Source organism: Cherax quadricarinatus, chromosome 41 (assembly GCF_038502225.1).
Source record: "Cherax quadricarinatus isolate ZL_2023a chromosome 41, ASM3850222v1, whole genome shotgun sequence".
NCBI classification, from domain to species: domain Eukaryota; kingdom Metazoa; phylum Arthropoda; class Malacostraca; order Decapoda; family Parastacidae; genus Cherax; species Cherax quadricarinatus.
In genome coordinates this window covers 9,171,694-9,199,545 of record NC_091332.1, presented here as the reverse complement: position 1 = coordinate 9,199,545, position 27,852 = coordinate 9,171,694, and the positions used below count along the sequence as shown (strand labels likewise).

Genomic DNA, 27,852 nt, shown 5'->3' with positions numbered 1-27,852 from the left:
ATACATACATATACCGTGGAGTGGTACACACTCCAGGGTTGGTACACAAGACTTTAAATATCTGAGTAAATATTATATACAAGTGTTTTAGGTAAACTTCTCCTACAACAGTTCCTGATATATTTTAACATAGTTGTAAGAACATAATGTATGTGTGGGCAGAGTGACTTAGTCGCTATGAAAAGTCTGGCAATACAGTTGTTATTTGGTGCCACAACAAATTTATCTACATCTCTTGGTGGGTGTTAGGTATGAGACTGAGGGATACTCACGCTGGTGTTAGATAAGAAATTGAGGGATACTCACGCGGGTGTTAGATAAAAACTGAGGGATACTCACGCTGGTGTTAGATAAGAAACTGAGGGATACTCACGCGGGTGTTAGATAAGAAATTGAGGGATACTCACGCGGGTGTTAGATAAAAACTGAGGGATACTCACGCTGGTGTTAGATAAGAAACTGAGGGATACTCACGCGGGTGTTAGATAAGAAACTGAGGGATACTCACGCGGGTGTTAGATAAGAAACTGAGGGATACTCACGTGGGTGTTAGATAAGAGACTGGTGGATACTCACGCGGGTGTTAGATAAGAAACTGAGGGATACTCACGCGGGTGTTAGATAAGAAACTGAGGGATACTCACGCGGGTGTTAGATAAGAAACTGAGGGATACTCACGTGGGTGTTAGATAAGAGACTGAGGGATACTCACGCGGGTGTTAGACAAGAAACTGAGGGATACTCACGTGGGTGTTAGATAAGAGACTGAGGGATACTCACGCGGGTGTTAGATAAGAGACTGAGGGATACTCACGTGGGTGTTAGATAAGAGACTGAGGGATACTCACGTGGGTGTTAGATAAGAGACTGAGGGATACTCACGTGGGTGTTAGATAAGAAACTGAGGGATACTCACGTGGGTGTTAGATAAGAGACTGAGGGATACTCACGTGGGTGTTAGATAAGAGACTGAGGGATACTCACGCGGGTGTTAGATAAGAAACCGAGGGATACTCACGTGGGTTTTAGATAAGAGACTGAGGGATACTCACGCGGGTGTTAGATAAGAGACTGAGGGATACTCACGTGGGTGTTAGATAAGAGACTGAGGGCTACTCACGCGGGTGTTAGATAAGAGACTGAGGGATATTCACGTGGGTGTTAGATAAGAGACTGAGGGATACTCACGTGCGTGTTAGATAAGAGACTGGGGGATATTCACGTGGGTGTTAGATAAGAGTGAGGGATACTCACGTGCGTGTTAGATGAGACTGAGGGATACTCATGTGGGTGTTAGGTATGAGACTGAGGGATACTCACGTGCGTGTTAGATAAGAGACTGAGGGATACTCACGTGGGTGTTAGATAAGAGACTGAGGGATACTCACGTGCGTGTTAGATAAGAGACTGGGGGATATTCACGTGGGTGTTAGATAAGAGTGAGGGATACTCACGTGCGTGTTAGATGAGACTGAGGGATACTCATGTGGGTGTTAGGTATGAGACTGAGGGATACTCACGTGCGTGTTAGATAAGAGACTGAGGGATACTCACGTGGGTGTTAGATAAGAGTGAGGGATACTCACGTGCGTGTTAGATAAGAGACTATGGGCTACTCATGTGGGTGTTAGGTATGAGCCTGAAGGATACTCATGTGTGTGTTAGGTATGAGACTGAGTGATACTCACGTTTGTGTTATGTATGAGACTGAGGGATACTCACGTGGGTGTTAGACAAGAGATTGAGGGATACTCACGTGGGTGTTAGATAAGAGACCGAGGGATACTCACGAGGGTGTTAGATAAGAGATTGAGGTGTCAGCATAGTTGCTGATCCCTGTGTTATATAGCATAGCATATAGTATCATCCATGTGCTTTAGATAGAAGACCCCTTAGGCCGAGTGACTGTGTGACGTCACGAGATGCGCATGTGTAAGTTCGTACCTCTGCCCCGGTCTCAGTCGGCGTTTTGACACAGGCTAGGACAGGCAGAGGCTGGGCTCCATTTCTCATCATCATAGTCTGACAATATATCGTTACCATCCAACAAGTGTGTCTACCTTCAACCCTCGATATCTCCATTTAAGAACCCCTACGATAAATGGTGGCAGCGGAGGGCCTGTAATTCTGACGATTACAGAGATTTCTGGAGATAAATTTCGACCTAGCCTGCCATCTTGTGAGTAGGCCTACCGAGAAGGTTAACGCCAGCCAGCTATCTCAGCCAGTTCTCCTGCCCAAGCTCCTACCAGCTTCTACACCATTCACTGGTCAGTCTCTTTGTATTAGTGTTTATCTGCTTATTTGCATCACTCCCGAGGGGTTGACCCGAGTTTGCAAAATAAGCCAGCTTCCAGTCTGTGGTGAGGGAGCCCAGTCGAGCCTAGTCTACTCCATCCAGTTCCTTTGCCTGCCAAGCCAGCTTCTACCCCTGCTGTGCTCTTCGTGTGAAGTTATCAAGCTATTCTGTGTGAAGGGTTAAGATAAGCTAGCTAGCAACTAACCCAGATGTCTTACCCCAGTACTCAAGCAAGCCACGTGAGTAGTCTTCATCGCTTGTGATTCAAGCTCCAAGCAATTCTGAGTGCTCTTTTTCATCCTTGTGTTGTTGTGGTATTTCGTGGGTGTATTTTAAGCTAGCCAGCTTAGAATATCTTCGCGACAGTGTGGCTGTCCTCAGTGAGGCTTACGCCGTTCAACCCATAGGCCCAACCACCCACTCACCACATGTCTCACCATTGCCCGGTCTTAGCCCTGTTTACCCACAAACCCAACCACACTCACTGTGTTGTGGTACTCACCCAACCTCTATCAGTGTTTTGGCGCACTACTAAGGGTTGTAGCACCATATTTTAAGGACCACATAGGGGGTCAAGAGCTAGAGTGTGTTTCGCGCCACCGTTGAAAGCCTCCTGTGTGTGTCTGTCGTCGATGTAAGTGCAATTCTACGATCACGTGTGCAGAGGACAGCAGCAAGACGATATAAACAATCCTCTACTCTCCACTACCATCTACCTCATTCTACACCAAGTCGTTACAGCGATAATGAATATTTTTTTTCATAGAGACATTTGCGAGTGTTGAGACATTTCTTTTGTGTTCCAGTGATTTTCTTAGTGACATTCAGTGACTCTTGATTAGACTCAGTGTTTATCATATACTGATTGCAATAATTTGATAATCTCCTTAATTCAGTGTTAATTTTCGTGCATTATCTTATGTCTATTGTGTTGTGTGTCTTTTTATACACTTGAAGTAACTAGTGTTTTTCCTTGTGTGTGCAACATATGAGCAGTATAGAACTTGTGTTTACACTTCAGAATCACCTTGTGCTCTCAGTGATTTAGTGGAGTAATTCAGTAATTTATTTAGTTATATTCTGCATCACAACTCAGTGTTGTCTCAGTTATATATATTTCTTTCATCCCAGCATTTGTGTATTCTTTTGTTTTGTTCTCTGTGTGTTGAACATTCTTGTGTTCATATTCTTTTCATTTAGCCAGTGTCTAATTTGTCTTATTTCCACAGACAATAGTGCCATTATTTTGTGCAAGCAAGAAATCATTTTTACAAAATTTTTCACACATCAAGTTTCATTGCAAGAAAATTCTAATGTTTAATGTTGATGTGTTGTGTTCTGCATCACTGTAAGTGTTCAAACTTTTTGTTCTGTGTTTTAGCACCTATTATTTTTCATGTTTCATTGAACAAATTCACTCTTAGTGCAATTTTTAAGTTCTTTTAGAGTAAATTGTTCTTTTGCTTGTTAAGTGTTGCTTGAGTGCAGTTAAGAGTCAAATTGTTCCCTCAGCTCATTCCTTGATATATTTCTTTTCTTGTGTGTGTAATAATTTTTTATGATTGCACATTGACTCATTTTGCAATAATTCTTGTGCAAAGATTGTGTTGCCATTAAAGTTTTTCTTGCAGAGATTTTATGCAGTGTTGTGCAATTGTCATTTGTAATATTGCTACAGTTTATTTCAGTTCAGTTTCATATGCTCTGTTCTGTGCATAATATTTTATTCTTTGTGTGCCATTTTATTTTATTTCAGCAAATTGTGTCCCAGTTTGTTTTATTTTTGCACAAGCTTTATTGAGTCCATTTTATCATTTTACTGTGTGTTTCCCTGTTGCATTGAAAGTAAAGACAACTCACTGTGCCATTCATTCAATTTAAAGTAAAAGTTGAGCAAATCAGCAGATTTGAGTAAAGTACAAGTTCTCTTGATTTTCAAAGTGTTATTTGTTAAGTTGAGTATTTTTATTGTGTGAGTTTCTTTGCTTACTGTGTGACCTGTCAATTTTTAGTTACTTATGCAGAATAGTTAAGCATTTTCTTCCCATTTAAGCTTACTGTGTCATTCTTTCTATTTTTTTTGCCTTATGTCCTTCAGTAAGTTCACTGAGAAGATGTCCCAGTCACTTTTGAATGTTCACTTAGTGCATCATGCCAGTCAAAGTCAATATGAATCAGTCCACAGTACCAATATTCCCTTACTGATTGAAAGACAATACCTAGCCCCTGAGCAATGTGTTTGTTCTCACAGCTTCTATCTGAGATTTGTTAAAGTGCTGCGAAATGTGAAGTTCAGATTAAGTTCCTATAGATCCGTGAATTACTTATTAACGTAGCCAAGCGATCAGGCACTAGTAATACTGTCACTCCTGTCTGGACTCCAGCCACAATATCATGCATGCAGGATAGTGCTGAGACTACTATCCTTGCGATGGCGACTTACTCAAGTACTCGTTCCTTCCCAGGGGACGCTTTGAGAAGAACTTTACTTGCAACGAGTTATGTCATCTCTTGCTGATGCCACAAGCCGTTGCAGAAAGACGTTTCTGTGGCTAGTGTGCTCACTTGAGTGTTGTTGTTGTCCCTTGTGTTTCAGATTGTGATCCCATCCTAGTTGACAGTAATCAGTGCATTGTAAGAAGTTATTTCTCGAGTAACTTTCACGTTAGATAAGAGATTGAGGGATACTCACGTGGGTGTTAGATAAGAGACTGAGGGATACTCACGAGGGTGTTAGATAAGAGATTGAGGGATTCTCACGTGCGTGTTATATAAGAGACTAAGGGATACTCACGTGGGTGTTAGATAAGAGACTGAGGGATACTCACGTGCGTGTTAGATAAGAGACTAAGGGATACTCACGTGGGTGTTAGATAAGAGATTGAGGGATACTCACGTGGGTGTTAGATAAGAGACTGAGGGATACTCACGTGGGTGTTAGATAAGAGACTGAGGGATACTCACGTGCGTGTTAGATAAGAGACTAAGGGATACTCACGTGGGTGTTAGATAAGAGATTGAGGGATACTCACGTGGGTGTTAGATAAGAGACTGAGGGATACTCACGTGGGTGTTAGATAAGAGACTGAGGGATACTCACGTGGGTGTTAGATTAGACTGAGGGATACTCACGTGGGTGTTAGATAGACTGAGGGATACTCATGTGCGTGTTAGATAAGAGACTAAGGGATACTCACGTGGGTGTTAGATAAGAGATTGAGGGATACTCACGTGGGTGTTAGATAAGAGAGTGAGGGATACTCACGTGGGTGTTAGATAAGAGACTGAGGGATACTCACGTGGGTGTTAGATAAGAAACTGAGGGATACTCACGTGGGTGTTAGATAAGAGACTGAGGGATACTCACGTGAGTGTTAGATAAGAGACTGAGGGATACTCACGTGCGTGTTAGATAAGAGACTGAGGGATACTCACGTGCGTGTTAGACTGAGGGATACTCACGTGGGTGTTAGATAAGAGACTGAGGGATACTCACGTGGGTGTTAGATAAGAGACTGAGGGATACTCACGTGAGTGTTAGATAAGAGACTGATGGATACTCACGTGGGTGTTAGATAAGAGACTGAGGGATACTCACGTGGGTGTTAGATTAGACTGAGGGATACTCACGTGGGTGTTAGATAGACTGAGGGATACTCATGTGCGTGTTAGATAAGAAACTGAGGAATACTCACGTGGGTGTTAGATAAGAGACTGAGGAATACTCACGTGGGTGTTAGATAAGAGACTGAGGGATACTCACGTGGGTGTTAGATAAGAGACTGAGGGATACTCACGTGCGTGTTAGATAAGAGACTGAGGGATACTCAGGTGCGTGTTAGACTGAGGGATACTCACGTGGGTGTTAGATAAGAGACTAAGGGATACTCACGTGGGTGTTAGATAAGAGACTAAGGGATACTCACGTGGGTGTTAGATAAGAGACTGAGGGATACTCACGTGAGTGTTAGATAAGAGACTGAGGGATACTCACGTGGGTGTTAGATAAGAGATTGAGGGATACTCACGTGGGTGTTAGATAAGAGACTGAGGGATACTCACGTGGGTGTTAGATAAGAGACTGAGGGATACACACGTGGGTGTTAGATAAGAGACTGAGGGATACTCACGTGGGTGTTAGATAAGAGACTAAGGGATACTTACGTGGGTGTTAGATAAGAGACTGAGGGATACTCACGTGCGTGTTAGATAAGAGACTAAGGGATACTCACGTGGGTGTTAGATAAGAGACTAAGTGATACTCACGTGGGTGTTAGATAAGAGACTAAGGGATACTCACGTGGGTGTTAGATAAGAGACTAAGGGATACTCACGTGGGTGTTAGATAAGAGACTGAGGGATACTCACGTGGGTGTTAGATAAGAGACTGAGGGATACTCACGTGGGTGTTAGATAAGAGACTGAGGGATACTCACGTGGGTGTTAGATAAGAGACTGAGGGATACTCACGTGGGTGTTAGATAAGAGACTGAGGGATACTCACGTGGGTGTTAGATAAGAGACTGAGGGATACTCACGTGGGTGTTAGATAAGAGACTGAGGGATACTCACGTGGGTGTTAGATAAGAGACTGAGGGATACTCACGTGGGTGTTAGATAAGAGACTGAGGGATACTCACGTGGGTGTTAGATAAGAGACTGAGGGATACTCACGTGGGTGTTAGATAAGAGACTGAGGGATACTCACGTGGGTGTTAGATAAGAGACTGAGGGATACTCACGTGGGTGTTAGATAAGAGACTGAGGGATACTCACGTGGGTGTTAGATAAGAGACTAAGGGATACTCACGTGGGTGTTAGATAAGAGACTGAGGGATACTCACGTGGGTGTTAGATAAGAGACTGAGGGATACTCACGTGGGTGTTAGATAAGAGACTGAGGGATACTCACGTGGGTGTTAGATAAGAGACTGAGGGATACTCACGTGGGTGTTAGATAAGAGACTGAGGGATACTCACGTGGGTGTTAGATAAGAGACTGAGGGATACTCACGTGGGTGTTAGATAAGAGACTGAGGGATACTCACGTGGGTGTTAGATAAGAGTTCCTTCATAATAAAGTTGTCGTATATCTCCCGGGCAACTTTTCTTCTCTCCTCTTTGTTTTCTATCTTCTCGTACGTCTTAATCTGCAACCCAAGACAATACTGTTATTATTGTGTTGGTAACACTGTGTCTTGTACACTACACCGTCACACAGCGTTGATAACACTGTGTCTTGTACACTACACCGTCACACAGCGTTGATAACACTGTGTCTTGTACACTACACCGTCACACAGCGTTGATAACACTGTGTCTTGTACACTACACCGTCACACAGCGTTGATAACACTGTGTCTTGTACACTACACCGTCACACAGCGTTGATAACACTGTGTCTTGTACACTACACCGTCACACAGTGTTGGTTGTCTTGTACACTACACCGTCACACAGTGTTGGTTGTCTTGTACACTACACCGTCAGTGTTGGTTGTCTTGTACACTACACCGTCACACAGTGTTGGTAACACTGTGTCTTGTACACTACACCGTCACACAGCGTTGATAACACTGTGTCTTGTACACTACACCGTCACACAGTGTTGGTTGTCTCGTACACTACACCGTCACGCAGTGTTGGTAACACTGTGTCTTGTACACTACACCGTCACACAGCGTTGATAACACTGTGTCTTGTACACTACACCGTCACACAGTGTTGGTTGTCTCGTACACTACACCGTCACACAGTGTTGGTAACACTGTGTCTTGTACACTACACCGTCACACAGCGTTGATAACACTGTGTCTTGTACACTACACCGTCACACAGTGTTGGTTGTCTTGTACACTACACCGTCACACAGTGTTGGTTGTCTTGTACACTACACCGTCACACAGTGTTGGTTGTCTTGTACACTACACCGTCACACAGTGTTGGTTGTCTCGTACACTACACCGTCACACAGTGTTGGTTGTCTTGCACACTACACCGTCACACAGTGTTGGTTGTCTTGTACACTACACCGTCACACTGTTGGTTGTCTTGTACACTACACCGTCACACAGTGTTGGTTGTCTCGTACACTACACCGTCACACAGTGTTGGTTGTCTCGTACACTACACCGTCACACAGTGTTGGTAACACTGTGTCTTGTACACTACACCGTCACACAGTGTTGGTTGTCTTGTACACTACACCGTCACACAGTGTTGGTTGTCTTGTACACTACACCGTCACACAGTGTTGGTTGTCTCGTACACTACACCGTCACACAGTGTTGGTTGTCTTGTACACTACACCGTCACACAGTGTTGGTTGTCTTGTACACTACACCGTCACACAGTGTTGGTTGTCTTGTACACTACACCGTCACACAGTGTTGGTTGTCTTGTACACTACACCGTCACACAGTGTTGGTTGTCTTGCACACTACACCGTCACACAGTGTTGGTAACACTGTGTCTTGTACACTACACCGTCACACAGTGTTGGTAACACTGTGTCTTGTACACTACACCGTCACACAGTGTTGGTTGTCTTGTACACTACACCGTCACACAGTGTTGGTTGTCTTGTACACTACACCGTCACACAGTGTTGGTTGTCTTGTACACTACACCGTCACACAGTGTTGGTTGTCTTGTACACTACACCGTCACACAGTGTTGGTTGTCTTGTACACTACACCGTCACACAGTGTTGGTTGTCTTGTACACTACACCGTCACACAGTGTTGGTTGTCTTGCACACTACACCGTCACACAGTGTTGGTAACACTGTGTCTTGTACACTACACCGTCACACAGTGTTGGTAACACTGTGTCTTGTACACTACACCGTCACACAGTGTTGGATGTCTTGTACACTACACCGTCACACAGTGTTGGTTGTCTTGTACACTACACCGTCACACAGTGTTGGTTGTCTTCTACACTACACCGTCACACAGTATTTGTTGTCTTGTACACTACACCGTCACACAGTGTTGGTTGCCTTGCACACTACACCGTCACACAGTGTTGGTTGTCTTGTACACTACACCGTCACACAGTGTTGGTTGTCTTGTACACTACACCGTCACACAGTGTTGGTTGTCTTGTACACTACACCGTCACACAGTGTTGGTTGTCTTGTACACTACACCGTCACACAGTGTTGGTTGTCTTGTACACTACACCGTCACACAGTGTTGGTTGTCTTGTACACTACACCGTCACACAGTGTTGGTTGTCTTGCACACTACACCGTCACACAGTGTTGGTAACACTGTGTCTTGTACACTACACCGTCACACAGTGTTGGTAACACTGTGTCTTGTACACTACACCGTCACACAGTGTCTTGTACACTACACCGTCACACAGTGTTGGTTGTCTTGTACACTACACCGTCACACAGTGTTGGTTGTCTTGTACACTACACCGTCACACAGTGTTGGTTGTCTTGTACACTACACCGTCACACAGTGTTGGTTGTCTTGTACACTACACCGTCACACAGTGTTGGTTGTCTTGTACACTACACCGTCACACAGTGTTGGTTGTCTTGTACACTACACCGTCACACAGTGTTGGTTGTCTTGCACACTACACCGTCACACAGTGTTGGTAACACTGTGTCTTGTACACTACACCGTCACACAGTGTTGGTAACACTGTGTCTTGTACACTACACCGTCACACAGTGTTGGATGTCTTGTACACTACACCGTCACACAGTGTTGGTTGTCTTGTACACTACACCGTCACACAGTGTTGGTTGTCTTCTACACTACACCGTCACACAGTATTTGTTGTCTTGTACACTACACCGTCACACAGTGTTGGTTGCCTTGCACACTACACCGTCACACAGTGTTGGTTGTCTTGTACACTACACCGTCACACAGTGTTGGTTGTCTTGTACACTACACCGTCACACAGTGTTGGTTGTCTTGTACACTACACCGTCACACAGTGTTGGTTGTCTTGCACACTACACCGTCACACAGTGTTGGTTGTCTTGCACACTACACCGTCATACAGTGTTGGTTGTCTTGTACACTACACCGTCACACAGTGTTGGTTGTCTTGCACACTACACCGTCACACAGTGTTGGTTGTCTTGTACACTACACCGTCACACAGTGTTGGTTGTCTTGTACACTACACCGTCACACAGTGTTGGTTGTCTCGTACACTACACCGTCACACAGTGTTGGTTGTCTCGTACACTACACCGTCACACAGTGTTGGTTGTCTTGTACACTACACCGTCACACAGTGTTGGTTGTCTCGTACACTACACCGTCACACAGTGTTGGTTGTCTCGTACACTACACCGTCACACAGTGTTGGTTGTCTTGTACACTACACCGTCACACAGTGTTGGTTGTCTCGTACACTACACCGTCACACAGTGTTGGTTGTCTTGTACACTACACCGTCACACAGTGTTGGTTGTCTCGTACACTACACCGTCACACAGTGTTGGTTGTCTCGTACACTACACCGTCACACAGTGTTGGTTGTCTTGTACACTACACCGTCACACAGTGTTGGTTGTCTCGTACACTACACCGTCACACAGTGTTGGTTGTCTCGTACACTACACCGTCACACAGTGTTGGTTGTCTTGTACACTACACCGTCACACAGTGTTGGTTGTCTCGTACACTACACCGTCACACAGTGTTGGTTGTCTTGTACACTACACCGTCACACAGTGTTGGTTGTCTTGTACACTACACCGTCACACAGTGTTGGTTGTCTCGTACACTACACCGTCACACAGTTTTGATTGTCTTGTACACTACACCGTCACACAGTGTTGGTTGTCTCGTACACTACACCGTCACACAGTTTTGATTGTCTCGTACACTACACCGTCACACAGTGTTGGTTGTCTCGTACACTACACCGTCACAGGGTGTTGGTAACATTGTCTCGTACACTACTACAACATACAACACACAGTATAGGTAACAACATTATCTCTACCACACTATTCCAACACAGAGCATGTAACAACACTATTCTCCTCTAGTGTCTTCCTGAAAAAGATCCAAGTAAGATAAATCATAATTTTCTCCAGGACAGTCTTGGAGTGACTGATGTCAACCCTGCATTCTGAAATTACTCCTCGTGAGAGCAAGGTGCACAGTAAATAAAATTAAATCTAAGTGCTTCAGGAGGATTCAACTCTTCCTTCTGGTATAAGAGGAATTACAAACACTCTCATAGCTACAGTATATGATACAGCTCGATAAATTCGTTAAAATAATTCATGATCAGCAGAGCTGTGTGCACTTTGGAATGTGTGCCATGAGCACCAACAGCCTGAATGACTAATGACTCACGAAATCGTAACGATACGACTGCAAACAAACCACGGTACGGGTGAGGACTGAACTCACGATGAGTGAGTCGTAAAACTCCAAGCCAGTGCGTAAGCCCCTAGCCTGGTGGCTTACGCACTGACCTGGAGTTTTATGACTCACGCCGCGAGTTCAGTCCCCACCCGTACCGTGGCTTGCGTTACCGACTAGGATGTCATATAGGAAGCCTGGTTTGGTGGAAACCTGCTATGTGATTATTTGCGACGTTTCACCATAGATACGTTTCGGTCCTGAGAATTGGTGAACAAAATCTCAGGACCGAAACGTTTCGATAATAAAATGTGACTGCTTGTGTGCTTAACCACAGACTTGGTGTTGAAGCAGGCAGCAGGGAGGACAGCAGGGAGTACAGCGGGGGAGGGAGGGTGATAACTGCTGCTATCATCAGCAGGTGAACACCAGAGAGGAAATTAGGTTAGGTTAGGTAAGGTTTGTCAGGAAACAAGACAAGTGTTTCCCGACGCGGGTCAGTCATATGATGACCCGAAGTGGGAGGAAGTAAATATATGTATGTTGCAACCCCTGAATGGGTTGATTAATTGATGAATTGATTAATTTAATTTGATAATATACCTCTAGACTATACTTAATAATTTTTTAAAATTTTAATTTCTCTAGTTAGTAACCTACCAGTTGTAATCCTGAAGCATTATTAATTCTTATTGAATTCTAATGGATAATTGGACAAGGATACTGACTAATTGTTACGAAAACCCAGTAGCAGGCTGGATGCTAGACGGGCAGTCCTTTCTAGTATTCACTGGAGATCTCTAAGCTTTTTAGAAATCGCGTTTTTTGTAACAAATGGGGGCCTGTCCGGGAGGCTCTTGATCCAAGGTGTTGGAGAAATTGTCCAGCTTGACATACTAGAAACTCTATGATCAAACACTTTGAGTACTTTCCTAATCTGAAGACTTTGAGTTTAGTCTTGTACAACATACCAGGTGGATGTACTTACTGAGTCTCTTGATCCAAGGAGATGGAAATACTGTTTATGAGTTCTAGCTCTAAGACAACCAACACTAAAATTCCTATTAGGATTATAGTTTCCCTTAATCACACTCTCGTAGTACATTTATTTTCGTGATGTATGCCAAAGTGAAACAGTTAATTGATACTCTGACTTTGTCTGAGTTAAGTACATTAAAACTTCAGACGTGTTGGCGAGTAGCCAAATATCTCGGTGTGACGTATAACAGGAATTACACCGCAGAAACTGTCAGAGCGTTAATTAAAGATATACTGTTTCCTGCTCATACAGAGATGTCTGATTATGATTCAGATTCAGAAAGCCTAGTGTCACAATTAGGAAGTATGACTCTATTTGATTACTTAGAAGAAAGAGCAACTATGGCGGAAGTGTCTGAGCCTAGTGAAATTTTGTTCTCGCTCACGCCTTCCCGCCTCACTGACACAATAGTACAGAGTGTAGCTGGTAGTATGACTCAGCCTCATGCTAGTACCGTGTATACTACACCTGTATCTACTTATCCTAGACCAGATCTAGACTCTCTAGAGACGCCTGGACAAGGTGCCTGACCCAAGGACCGTCCAGACTCATTCGTTAGATTCCTTACTCCTCCATTACCCACTGGTCCTATCTCTCAGGAACAGTTTGAGAGGTTTGAACACCTCATTATGTTGCAGACTGCACAAATAGAGGCACAGAGGAAATTGAACGAAGATTTCCAGAGAGAAAATGTTCGTCTGGGAAGACAACAGACTGATAGATCACAGGACACATTTAATGTGCAGAAAGCTGCATCAATGGTTCCTAATTTTTTTGAAAGTGACTTCGACATCTATTTTGATGTGTTTGAGAACCAGGCACGTGCTATGAACTGGCCACATAAGCACTGGACTACCTTGTTGCACACAGCTTTGACAGGAAGAGCTCAAATACTTTACCATTTGCCAAGTACATTAGTTATGACGCTGTCAAACAAACTATTCTAGAGACATATAACTTGTTGCCTGTAAGTTATCAACGTGCATTTCATACGTTACAATGACGGTAAGATCAAACTTGTGTAGAGTTTGCTCGTGAGAAAAAAGTTGCATTTGAGAGGTGGTGTAGGTCTGCCAAGAGTAACAACTACAACAGCCTTGTTCAGTTGTTACTACACGAAGAGTTTAACAACTGTATGTTTGTTGACATACAAGAATATCTGATCGATCATACTACCTCGGATATTCTGGAAACTGCAGCATTAGCAGACAATTACGAGATTTCTCACAAACTTGAACATACTAAAACACAGAGAAACAAGGTAACTAAAAATTGTCCTAGAAGTTGGCAACCTAAATCAGCTGCTCATTGCCGGCCAGATGTATCTGCTACTGTAACTTCTCGTACCTTTACCAGGACAACTCACAATCCTGAATCTGTCTCTGTGGCTAGACAGAAATCTGATATCGAGAAGAAAGTTAAATGTACCTACTGTAACAGAAAAGGACATGCTAGAGAGTATTGCTATAAGTTAGAGATACGAGAAGCAGTCGTGCGGCTGGCGCCCCCACTCAAGTTGTATCCTCTTCCGAGCAACAAAGGCACCAAAATCCTAGTAATACCTCTGATCCTACTGTTTTAGATAATGTTACTCAGGATAGATGACTAGCGTCAGAAAGTGTATCTGACGAAAAGATTCGTTCAGCGATGAGTCCTTACTTTTCGAGAGGTAAAGTAGGATTTGACGAATCACATCTAACTGAGATAATTACTTTCAGAGACACTGGCAGTTATCTCACATTATTAAGAGAAGATGTATACCTATTGCAAGATAGATGTATTGTTAGAAGCCTATGGAAGGGCTGTTATAAAAGTACCTCTGCACAAAGTTTACATTGAAACAAGCTATTATACTGGTTATATTTCAGTGGTTATATACAGTGGTGTATTTCCCATCAGGTCAGTGGACTTGTTGATAGGGAACAATATCCTTCATGCTGGTATATGTAAGGAACCACTTGTGATTGATAATAACACTGATGATAATTATGCCATTGAAGCTTGTAGAGAGAAGCCTATTTTATTTCCTCTCAGCGCAATTACTAGAGCTATGTGTGATGATACAACAACCATCCTTGTCTCCTGTTGAGTTAGTGGATGACAATGATTTGGGCTTGAATATGTTGTTTAGTGATGCTCTGCGCCCAGGATCATTAACACCAACTCCCCCGTGTCATCAACCTAGTCAGGACACACCTTACGTTAAATTTCTAACTCATGATGATTTAATCAAGGATCAGTTTGTTGATCAGTCACTGGAAAAACTGAGAGATATAGCAGTTACTGAGAGTGAAGCAAAGGATCTCGATAATTGTTACTATTATAGTAACGGTGTACTGATGGAGAAAAATACATGTAAGTTGTCAGCTGATAGTGTTTCCACCACAGTCAAGCATCTCGTAGTGTTACCAGTTACATTTCGTGAACAAGCCATTGATTTTGCTCACAATAGTCCCATAGGAGGACATTTGGGTGTCAAGAAGACACTCGGTAAACTGGCAAAACATTTTACTTGGCCTAAAATGAAGGAAACAGTAGCTGATCATGTGCGACATTGCCACGTGTGTCAAGTGACAGGCAAGCCAGCACACACACCTCCACCTACACCTCTCACTATGTTCTCTAGTAGCAAAGTTCAGTTCATCTGGACTAGTGATTGTTCAGATTTGTTCAAAAGGTTGAAACATTTGCTTTCCTCTGCTCCAGTGTTGAGTCCTAATTTCAATCTTCCCTTTTTACATATAGAGGCGAGTGGTTATGCAGTGGGTGTTGTGCTGCTCCAACAGTCAACATCCATTGATATTCTCCATTCTATATGTTACTATTCATCTAAGCTTAAACGACACCAGAAAAATTATGCCAATATTGAGAAAGAGGCTCTAGCTCTTGTGGTGTCCTTTGAACATTTTGACGTGTATTTGGGCACTTCGCCATTTAAAATTAACGTAATTTTATGCCCAAATACCTTTTGTTACTTGCTATGTCAAATTCAGTAGAGTAACTTAATCCCTCCAGCCCATATTAACTATATATACTCATGTCTAATTAATCTATTTATATATTTACAGTAGTGATGATATGTGTGTGGGAGGAGACAGAAGCTGAGTGATGAGTTTGTAGTGTGGTGTGGGCGATGTACTGCGTGACTGAACACTGTCCTGCCGCAGACAACCCCCCTCACTACACACCTTAAGCTGTTTCATACTCAGATGTCCATACTGCATAGCATTCCACTACCACTACTTAAGAGTGGAATGCCATCTCCTGTCTATAGCACAAGACTATTATGCAGTCTACACTACTATGATCGAGCCTCAACGTGTCAGGCTTGTCTGCGCTATCCTGTCTCTACACTGATGTACATAACCACGAGTATGCAGAGATACGATACTGTGTACTGCCCTAGTACTAGGGGCATAACTTAGTGATATAGACACCGTGAAATTATAAAAGTGCTTGGCACAAGATTGACTCTCATTCATTTTTTTTATTAAACTGTTAGTAATGTGACATGAGTAATCAGTAATAATGTGAAAGACATTAACACAACTCCTAGTGCGACCGTTTGTCGTGTTGGGGAGGGGGGGGTTGCAACCCCTGAATGGGTTACAATGTATATGATGTATATACATACAATGCATATTACCTTTTCATATAATTTTATATTGCTTATATTTGTGATAATAGCTAAATCGTGAATATACTGCTTTATATTATTATTTGAATTAGTTACTTTTGTTAGGTAAGATGTAACATATTATTATGTGTTCATAGTTCAAGTCTTGATTGTCTAACTACTGTAATTATCGCTTGTGACTCGTTACTCTGCCAGCTTCTGTTGCAGGGCAGTAACTGTCTGCGGAGCTATCACGTGATAGGGGAGGGGGGTGATCACACCTCGCCTGAAGTATTCAGTCTGGTCTAGACTCTCTTGGTGGTTGGACATATTCCTGACAAGTGCCTAAATCTCCCTTACTGGCCGTTGTTGGAAGATCATCTCTGTCTTATTATTATTGTTAGTTCTGGAGACTCTGTTCACAGAACACTGTATAGACTTAGTGATTTTCGACGTTGTACTGAGGTTGTGTGTCGCCTAGACACTCTGAGCAACTCAGGTCCTGAGCTGTAGCTTCTGACCTAATTTGTATTGGTATCTGTGTACTATCACAGTCGGTGATTTTCTTATGCTGAACTTAGATTCAGTAGTATGGGAGTTTTGTGACTTTTGTGGAGGATCTGCTGATGGTCTCTACTTATTGTCGTTATATTATCTCCTTGTTCCTGATTCTGTGTCGCAGTTGCTTGTTATATTCCTATTGGGCTTAGCATTCTTTTTGTTGTTCAAGCAGACTGTTCTGATTGCCAGTTGGTCAAGAAGTTAGTTTATTTGAGGACTTTGTCAGTCACTTGTTTAAGTCTAGTCGAGTCGTGAGACATAGCGAACTACTTACAGCACTTACACACATACACACACTTATTTGTATATTGTATTATTAAATGTTAATATACCAGACAGTACTTAAGAATTATAAATGTGATATGTGCTTTCAGCACAATAATACTGTACACGAGAGAAGTGATTAATATTATTTTGATTATTGTGATTAATTTAATTTAATTTGATATACGCATAGACAACTAAATTAATAAATTTATTAAATTTTAATTTCTCTAGTTAGTAGCCTACCAGTTGTAATCCTGAAGCACTATTTATTCTTATTGAATTCTAATGGATAATTGGACCAGGATACCGACTAATTGTTACGAAAACCCAGTAACAGGCTGGATGCTAGAAGGGCAGTCCTTTCTAGTATTCACTGGAGATCTCTAAGCTTTTAGAATAGCGTTTTTCGTAACCCACGTGATCCATCATCACCCAAGTGAACCATCACCACCCACGTGAGCCATCACCATCCAAGTGAACCATCACCACCCACGTGAGCCATCACCACCCAAGTGAACCATCACCACCCACGTGAGCCATCACCACCCAAGTGAACCATCACCACCCACGTGAGCCATCACCACCCAAGTGAACCAACACCACCCACGTGAGCCATCACCACCCACGTGAACCAACACCACCCAAGTGAACCATCACCACCCACGTGAGCCATCACCACCCAAGTGAACCATCACCACCCACGTGAACCATCACCACCCACGTGAGCCATCACCACCCACGTGAACCATCACCAACCACGTGAATCATCACCACCCACGTGAGCCATCACCACCCACGTGAACCATCACCACCCACGTGAGCCATCACCACCCACGTGAACCATCACCACCCACGTGAATCATCACCACTCACGTGAACCATCACCACCCACGTGAGCCATCACCACCCACGTGAATCATCACCCACGTGAACCATCACCACCCACGTGGACCATCACCACCCACGTGAACCATCACCACCCACGTGAATCATCACCACCCACGTGAACCATCACCAATCACGTGAGCGATCACCACCCACGTGAACCATCACCACCCACGTGAGCCATCACCAACCACGTGAACCATCACCACCCACGTGAAACATCACACACGTTAGCCATTACTACCCACGTGAACCATCACCCACGTGAACTATCACCACCCACGTGAACCATCACCACCCACGTGAGCCATCCCCACCCACGTGAACCATCACACACGTGAACCATCACCACCAACGTGAGACATCCCCACTCACGTGAACCATCACCACAAACGTGAACCATCACCAACCACATTAGCCATCACCACCACCACCCACGAGAACCATCACCACCCACGTTAACCATCACCACCACCACCTACGTGAGCCATCACCACCCACGTTAACCATCACCACCCACGTGAACCATCACCATCTACGTGAATCACCACCCATGTGAACCATCACCACCCACGTGAACCATCAACACGCACGTGAACCATCACCACCCAAGTGAACCATCACCACCCACGAGAGCCATCATCACCCACGTTAACCATCACCACCACCACCCACGTGAGCCATCACTACCCACGTTAGCCATCACCACCCACGTGAACCATCACCACCCACGTTAGTCATCATCACCCACGTTATCCATCACCCACGTGAGCCATCAACACGCACGTGAACCATCACCCACGTGAACCATCACCACCCACGTTATCCATCACCACCCACGTGAGCCATCAACACGCACGTGAACCACCACCCACGTGAGCCATCACCACCCACGTGAACCATCACCACCCACGTGAACCACCACGCACGTGAGCCATCACCACACACGTGAACCACCACCCACGTGAGCCTTCACCACCCACGTGAACCATCACCACCCACGTGAACCACCACGCACGTGAGCCATCACCACCCACGTGAACCATAACCACCCACGTGAACCATCACCACCCACGTGAGCCACCACAATCCAAGTGAGCCATCACCACCCACGTGAACCACCACCCACATGAGCCATCACCACCCACGTGAACCATCACCACTCACGTGAGCCATCACCACCACCACCCACGTGAACCATCACCACCCACGTTATCCATCACCATCACCACCACACACGTGAACCATCTCCACCCATGTTAGCCATCACCACCACTACCCACGTGTACCATCACCACCCACGTTAGCCATCACCACCACCCACGTGAACCAACACCACCCATGTTAGCCATCACCACCCACGTGAACCATCACCACCCCCGTGAACCATCACCACCCATGTTAGCCATCACCATCACCACCCACGTGAACCATCACCACCCACGTTAGCCATCACCATCACCACCCACGTGAACCAACACCACCCACGTGAGCCATCACCACCACCTACGTGAGCCATCACCACCACCTACGTGAGCCATCACCACCCACGTGAGCCATCACCACCACCTACGTGAGCCATCACCACCCACGTTAGCCATCACCACCCACGTGAGCCATCACCACCCATGTTAGCCATCATCACCTACGTGAGCCATCACCACCATCAAGTAAGCTGTCACCACCACCCACGTGAGCCATCACCACCTCCATCCCCGTGAGCCATCACCACCATCAAGTAAGCCGTCACCACCACCCACGTGAGCCATCACCACCACCTACGTGAGCCATCAGCACCACCTACGTGAGCCATCACCACCCACGTGAGCCATCACCACCACCAAGTAAGCTGTCACCACCACCCACGTGAGCCATCACCACCTCCATCCCCGTGAGCCATCATCTCCCATGTTAGCCATCATCACCCACGTGAGCCATCACCACCACCAAGTAAGCTGTCACCACCACCCACGTGAGCCATCACCACCTCCATCCCCGTGAGCCATCACCTCCCATGTTAGCCATCATCACCCACGTGAGCCATCACCACCTCCATCCCCGTGAGCCATCACCACCCATGTTAGCCATCATCACCCACGTGAGCCATCACCACCACCAAGTAAGCTGTCACCACCACCCACGTGAGCCATCACCACCTCCATCCCCGTGAGCCATCACCTCCCATGTTAGCCATCACCAGCACCACCCCGTGAGCCATCACCACCCATGCACCAGTAAACTCTGCCATTAACTGGGTGTAATGGAGCATCAGTAACTAAGTTGAAGGAGGTGGAGAAGGTGCTTAGATAAGGTTGACTGAGTGTTGACGACCCTTACTTAGTCCAACCCCTGCAGCCACCCCTCCATGCTGCCACCCTTTGCTGCCATCCCTCCATGCTGCCACCCACTGCTGCCACCCTTTCTGCTACCCACTGCTACCACCTCTCCAGGCTGCCACCCACTACCACTACTGCCACCCACTAATACCACACCTGCCAATACCACCACACCTGCCACTCACTACCACCACCCCTGTCTTCTGTGCCACCATCCCTGCCACCCACTACCACCACACCTGCCACCCACTACCACCACCCCCTGTCTTCTGTGCCACCATCCCTGTCACCCACTACCACTACACCTGCCACCCACTACCACCACCCCTGTCTTCTGTGCCACCATCCCTGTCACCCACTACCACCACACCTGCCACCCACTACCACCACCACTGTCTTGTGCCACCATCCCTGTCACCCACTACCACCACACCTGCCACCCACTACCACCACCCCTGTCTTCTGTGCCACCATCCCTGTCACCCACTACCACCACACCTGCCACCCATTACCACCACACCTGCCACCCACTACCACCACCCCTGTTTTGTGCCACCACCCATCACCCACTACCACCACACCTGCCACCCACTACCACCACCCCTGTCTTCTGTGCCACCATCCCTGTCACCCACTACCACCACACCTGCCACCCACTACCACCACCCCTGTCTTGTGCCACCATCCCTGTCACCCACTACCACCACACCTGCCACCCACTACCACCATACCTGCCACCCACTACCACCACCCCTGTCTTGTGCCACCATCCCTGTCACCCACTACCATCACACCTGCCACCCACTACCACCACACCTGCCACCCACTACCACCACCCCTGTCTTCTGTGCCACGATCCCTGTCACCCACTACCACCACACCTGCCACCCACTACCAACACACCTGCCACCCACTACCACCACCCCTGTCTTCTGTGCCACCATCCCTGTCACCCACTACCACCACACCTGCCACCCACTACTACCACCCCTGTCTTGTGCCACCATCCCTGTCACCCACTACCATCACACCTGCCACCCACTACCACCACACCTGCCACCCACTACCACCACCCCTGTCTTCTGTGCCACGATCCCTGCCACCCACTACCACCACACCTGCCACCCACTACCACCACCCCTGTTTTGTGCCACCACCCCTGTCACCCACTACCACCACACCTGCCACCCACTACCACCACCCCTGTCTTCTGTGCCACCATCCCTGTCACCCACTACCACCACACCTGCCACCCACTACCACCACCCCTGTCTTGTGCCACCATCCCTGTCACCCACTACCATCACACCTGCCACCCATTACCACCACACCTGCCACCCACTACCACCACCCCTGTCTTCTGTGCCACGATCCCTGCCACCCACTACCACCACACCTGCCACCCACTACCACCACCCCTGTTTTGTGCCACCACCCCTGTCACCCACTACCACCACACCTGCCACCCACTACCACCACCCCTGTCTTCTGTGCGACCATCCCTGTCACCCACTACCACCACACCTGCCACCCACTACCACCACCCCTGTCTTGTGCCACCATCCCTGTCACCCACTACCACCACACCTGCCACCCACTACCACCATACCTGCCACCCACTACCACCACCCCTGTCTTCTGTGCCACCATCCCTGTCACCCACTACCAAAACACCTGCCACCCACTACCACCACCCCTGTTTTGTGCCACCACCCCTGTCACCCACTACCACCACACCTGCCACCCACTATCACCACCCCTGTCTTCTGTGCCACCATCCCTGTCACCCACTACCACCACACCTGCCACCCACTACCACCACCCCTGTCTTCTGTGCCACCATCCCTGTCACCCACTACCACCACACCTGCCACCCACTACCACCACCCCTGCCTTGTGCCACCATCCCTGTCACCCACTACCACCACCCCTGTCTTCTGTGCCACCATCCCTGTCACCCACTACCACCACACCTGCTACCCACTACCACCACCCGTCACCCACTACCACCACCCCTGTCTTCTGTGCCACCATCCCTGTCACCCACTACCACCACACCTGCCACCCACTACCACCACCCCTGTCTTGTGCCACCATCCCTGTCACCCACTACCACCACACCTGTCACCCATTACCACCACCCCTGTCTTCTGTGCCACCAACCCTGTCACCCACTACCGTGACCACACCTGCCACCCACTACCACCACCCCTGTCTTCTGTGCCACCATCCCTGTCACCCACTACCACCACACCTGTCACCCACTACCACCACACCTGCCACCCACTACCACCAACCCTGTCTTGTGCCACCATCCCTGTCACCCACTACCACCACCCCTGTCTTCTGTGCCACCATCCCTGTCACCCACTACCACCACCCCTGTCACCCACTACCACCACCCCTGTCACCCACTACCACCACCCCTGTCACCCACTACCACCACACCTGCCACCCACTACCACCACCCCTGTCTTGTGCCACCATCCCTGTCACCCACTACCACCACACCTGCCACCCACTACCACCACCCCTGTCTTCTGTGCCGCCATCCCTGTCACCCACTACCACCACACCTGCCACCCACTACCACCACCCCTGTTTTGTGCCACCACCCCTGTCACCCACTACCACCACACCTGCCACCCACTACCACCACCCCTGTCTTCTGTGTTAGTAATGTATCGGATATCTGCATCCGCATCCGCACAATTTCTTACATCCGCATCCGCAAAATACGTAAGACATCCTCATACACATCCGCATCCGCGGATATCTAAGTTTTCACATCCGATACATCTCTATGACTGTGGTACCATCCCTGTCACCCACTACCACCATCTCTGCCACCCACTACCACCATCTCTGCCACCCACTACCACCATCTCTGCCACCCACTACCACCATCTCTGCCACTCACTACCACCATCCCTGTCACCCACTACCACCATCTCTGCCACCCACTACCACCATCTCTGCCACCCACTACCACCATCTCTGTCACCCACTACCACCATCTCTGCCACCCACTACCACCATCCCTATCACCCACTACCACCATCTCTGCCACCCACTACCACCATCCCTGTCACCCACTACCACCATCTCTGCCACCCACTACCACCATCCCTGTCACCCACTACCACCATCTCTGCTACCCACTACCACCATCCCTGCCACCCACTACCACCATCTCTGCCACCCACTACCACCATCCGTCACCCACTACCACCATCTCTGCCACCCACTACCACCATCCCTGTCACCCACTACCACCATCTCTGCTACCCACTACCACCATCCCTGCCACCCACTACCACCATCTCTGCCACCCACTACCACCATCCCTGTCACCCACTACCACCATCTCTGCCACCCACTACCACCATCCCTGTCACCCACTACCACCATCTCTGCCACCCACTACCACCATCCCTGTCACCCACTACCACCATCTCTGCCACCCACTACCACCCTCACTGTCACCCACTACCACCATCTCTGCCACCCACTACCACCATCCCTGCCACTCACTACCACCATCTCTGCCACCCACTACTACCATCTCTGCCACCCACTACCACCATCTCTGCCACCCACTACCACCATCCCTGTCACCCACTACCACCATCTCTGCCACCCACTACCACTATCTCTGCCACCCACTACCACCATCTCTGCCACCCACTACCACCATCCCTGCCACCCACTACCACCATCTCTGCCACCCACTACCACCATCCCTGCCACCCACTACCACCATCCCTGTCACCCACTACCACCATCTCTGCCACCCACTACCACCATCCCTGTCACCCACTACCACCATCTCTGCCACCCACTACCACCATCCCTGCCACCCATTACCACCATCTCTGCCACCCACTACCACCATCCCTGCCACCCATTACCACCATCTCTGCCACCCACTACCACCATCCCTGTCACCCACTACCACCATCTCTGCCACCCACTACCACCATCCCTGCCACCCACTACCACCATCTCTGCCACCCACTACCACCATCAATGCCATCCACTACCACCATCCCTGCCACCCACTACCACCATCTCTGTCATCCACTACCACCATCCCTGCCACCCACTACCACCATCCCTGCCATCCACTACCAACATCCCTGCCACCCACTACCACCATCAATGCCATCCACTACCACCATCCCTGCCACCCACTACCACCATCTCTGCCATCCACTACCACCACATCTGCCACCCACTACCACCATCCCTGCCATCCACTACCACCATCTCTGCCACCCAATACCACCGCCCCTGTCTTTTGTGCCACCATCCCTGTCACTACCTTTGCCGTCAATCAACAAACTTCCTTGTGTCCTGGTCAACCAGGCTGTTGGTACTAGTGGCCAGGATGGCTCACAGTCATCACAAGAAGGCTGGTTCACGAGGCATTAGTGGTATAGTAACCACTGGTAGTAGTTGAACAGTCTTGGACACCGTTCTCTCTAATGATGCTTATAGCAACCTGTTCTTCACTGGGTATATTCCACACTGCCTACCATCATTTCTCACTTCAGTAAGTTATCATGGCAGTACACAGACTGAGTACCTGACACTAAAGTAATTACCAAGAATATTTACCATGGACGAGTGCACTTCATTGGTTAGTGAGGTTGAAGGTACCACTGATTCCCCTGCTAATCAAGGTAAGAATGTTTTAATTGTAGGAGATTCTCAGGTAAGATATATGGACCGTGCTTTTTGTAACAGAGATAGAAAAGTCAGACAGAGGGTGTGTCTTCCAGGAGCTGGTGTTGGTGACATAATCAGCAGGTTGGATTATATGTCAGGTAATGGGAACAAGTCCATTGCCTGTCTTAGTGCTGGGGGTAATGACATTGGGAAGGGCAGGAGACAGGAGCCGCTGAATAAGTACAGGTCAGCCATAGAAGTAGTCAGGTCTAAGGGAGGGATCCCAGTCATATGTAGCATCATGCCTAGAAAGGGAGTGGGCAATGAATGGATGTCTAGGGCAATTGGTATAAACTCCTGGCTAGACAGGTACTGCAAGGAACCTGCAATCTCATTCATTGATAACTGGGACATATTCTATGGCAAACGTGATAGGTATGCAAGGGGTTGGAGTGGTTGCATTAGCCAATTCGATTGAGGGGGTTATTGATGACTTGTCTAGGACTTTAAACTGATAGATTATAGAGGTATGGGTGTTTGTGGGAAACAATCAGGCTGCAGTATTAGGGTTGAAAACAGTAGATATTACCGGGATACTTCAGGGATATGTTTAAAAGACAATATTCAAAATAAAGTTGCTAGTAAAGGCAAATCACTTGATCAACAAACAAAGAGAGATAGTAGAGGGCAACGAGTGACTAGCTCCCTTAAGGTTTACTATACAAATAGTAGGAGTCTAAAAAATAAGATAGATGAGCTAAGATTACTTGCAACTGTAGGTAATATAGATATTATTGTTATAACAGAGACCTGGTTCAACCTGAAAGATAGAGAAATGCCTTCTGAATGCAACATACAGAGTTATAAACTATTCCACACTGATAGGGTCAACAGGAAGGGTGGTGGAGTGGCGATGTATGTCAGAGATAATTTAAATTGTTGTCTTCGACATGATATAAGATTAGAAACATTGAACACAGAATCTGTTTGAATACAGTTTCTCGAGGATCGTGACAAATTAATTTTGGGTGTGATTTATAGGCCTCCAAACCTTGATAGGGAGTGCAGTAAGCTGTTATGGGACGAAATTCATAAGGCATCTAGATATGAAAATGTTGTGTTAATGGGAGATTTTAACTTTTGACAAATTGATTGGAACAATATGACAGGAAATCTTTAGTCTAGTGACTTTCTGGATGCGGTTCAGGATTGCTTTATAGAACAGTTTGTGACAGAACCAACTAGAGGAAACAATCTACTTGACTTGGTTCTTACCAACAATCACTAATTAATAATCTTGAGGTTAATGAGCTTGGGGAAAGTGATCACAAATCACTTAGTTTCAATATATCATGGAATTACCCAGATAACTGCAATTAAATCTCTGTCCCAGACATTCGCTTGGCCAATTTCATGGGACTGAAAAATTACCTGGGTGGGCTAAATTGGGATGACCTGACTATGGGTCAGGTAGGTGATCTTGGTTGCCAATATGACATTTTTCAGAGCATAGTTCTAGCTGCCAAGACAACTTTTGTTCCGAGTAGGGAAATTAGATCTAACAAAAATGATCCCAAATGGATGAACAATAGATTAAAACATCTCATTGGTCAAAAGAGAGGCATATATAGGCGTATCAAAAGAGGGAAGGGGCAGTTAAGAAATCAATATATTCAATTAAAGAGAGAAATAAAAAAAATGAATAAGAAAACCAAAAAGGGATTATGAGGCTAAGGTCGCAAGGGATTGGAATACTAACCCAAAAGGGTTCTTTCAGGTATACAGAAGTATGATTAGGGACAAGATAGGCCCACTTAAGAGTAACTCATATCAGATCACTGACAGTGATAAGGATATGTGTGAAATTTTCAATACCTACTTCCTTTCAGTTTTTACTCAGAAAAATACGAGCGAAATTCCTGAAATAGATTATGTAGAACAGGACGATATTAAACTATGTACGATTGCGGTAACTAGTGACATGGTCCTCAGACAAATAGAGAAACTAAAACCTAACAAATCCCCAGGCCCTGATGAACTGTTTGCAAGGGTGTTAAAAGAATGTAAAGAGGAACTTAGCATACCTTTGGCTAATCTTTTCAACATATCACTACAAACTGGAATAGTGCCTGATAAGTGGAAAATGGCAAATGTAATACCTATTTACAAGGCAGGTGACAGGTCCTTAGCTTCGAACTATAGACCAATAAGCCTTACCTCCATAGTGGGAAAATTTATGGAATCAATAATTACCGAAGCAATTCGTAGCCATCTTGATAGGCACAAATTGATTAATGAATCTCAACACGGTTTTACTAAGGGGCGTTCCTGTCTTACGAATTTACTAACTTTTTTCACTAAGGTGTTTGAGGAGGTAGATCATGATAATGAATATGATACTGTGTATATGGACGTCAGCAAGGCTTTCGATAGAGTTCCACATCAGAGGCTATTAAGGAAACTTAAGGCACAGGGAATAGGAGAAACTTTTTCCTGGGTAGAGACATGGCTGTCAAATAGGCAGCAGAGAGTTTGCATAAATGGGGAGAAATCAGAATGGGGCACGTCACAAGCGGTGTTCCGCAGGGGTCAGTGTTGGGCCCGTTGTTGTTCACAATTTACATAAACGACATAGATGAGGGAATAAATAGCGACATAAGCAAATTTGCGGATGACACCAAAATAGGCCGTCCAATTCATTCTAATGAGGACACTAGAGCACTCCAGGGTGATTTGAATAGACTGATGCAATGGTCGGAGAAGTGGCAGATGCAGTTTAATATTGACAAATACAAAGTTCTAAATGTTGGACAGGAAAATAA

At 46.5% G+C, this 27,852-nt stretch overlaps 1 protein-coding gene across 2 annotated transcripts in view; it reads right to left on the bottom strand.

Moving 5' to 3' along the window:
- The window catches only part of Gprk1 (G protein-coupled receptor kinase 1), a 731,033-nt gene that overhangs the window by 102,692 nt on the left and 600,489 nt on the right, over nt 1-27,852 (bottom strand). For both annotated transcript variants that reach the window (XM_070092970.1, XM_070092971.1), the window contains one exon: nt 7,348-7,449. In XM_070092970.1, coding sequence (XP_069949071.1) covers nt 7,348-7,449 — 102 coding nt within the window. The remainder of the gene's footprint in view (nt 1-7,347; nt 7,450-27,852) is intronic.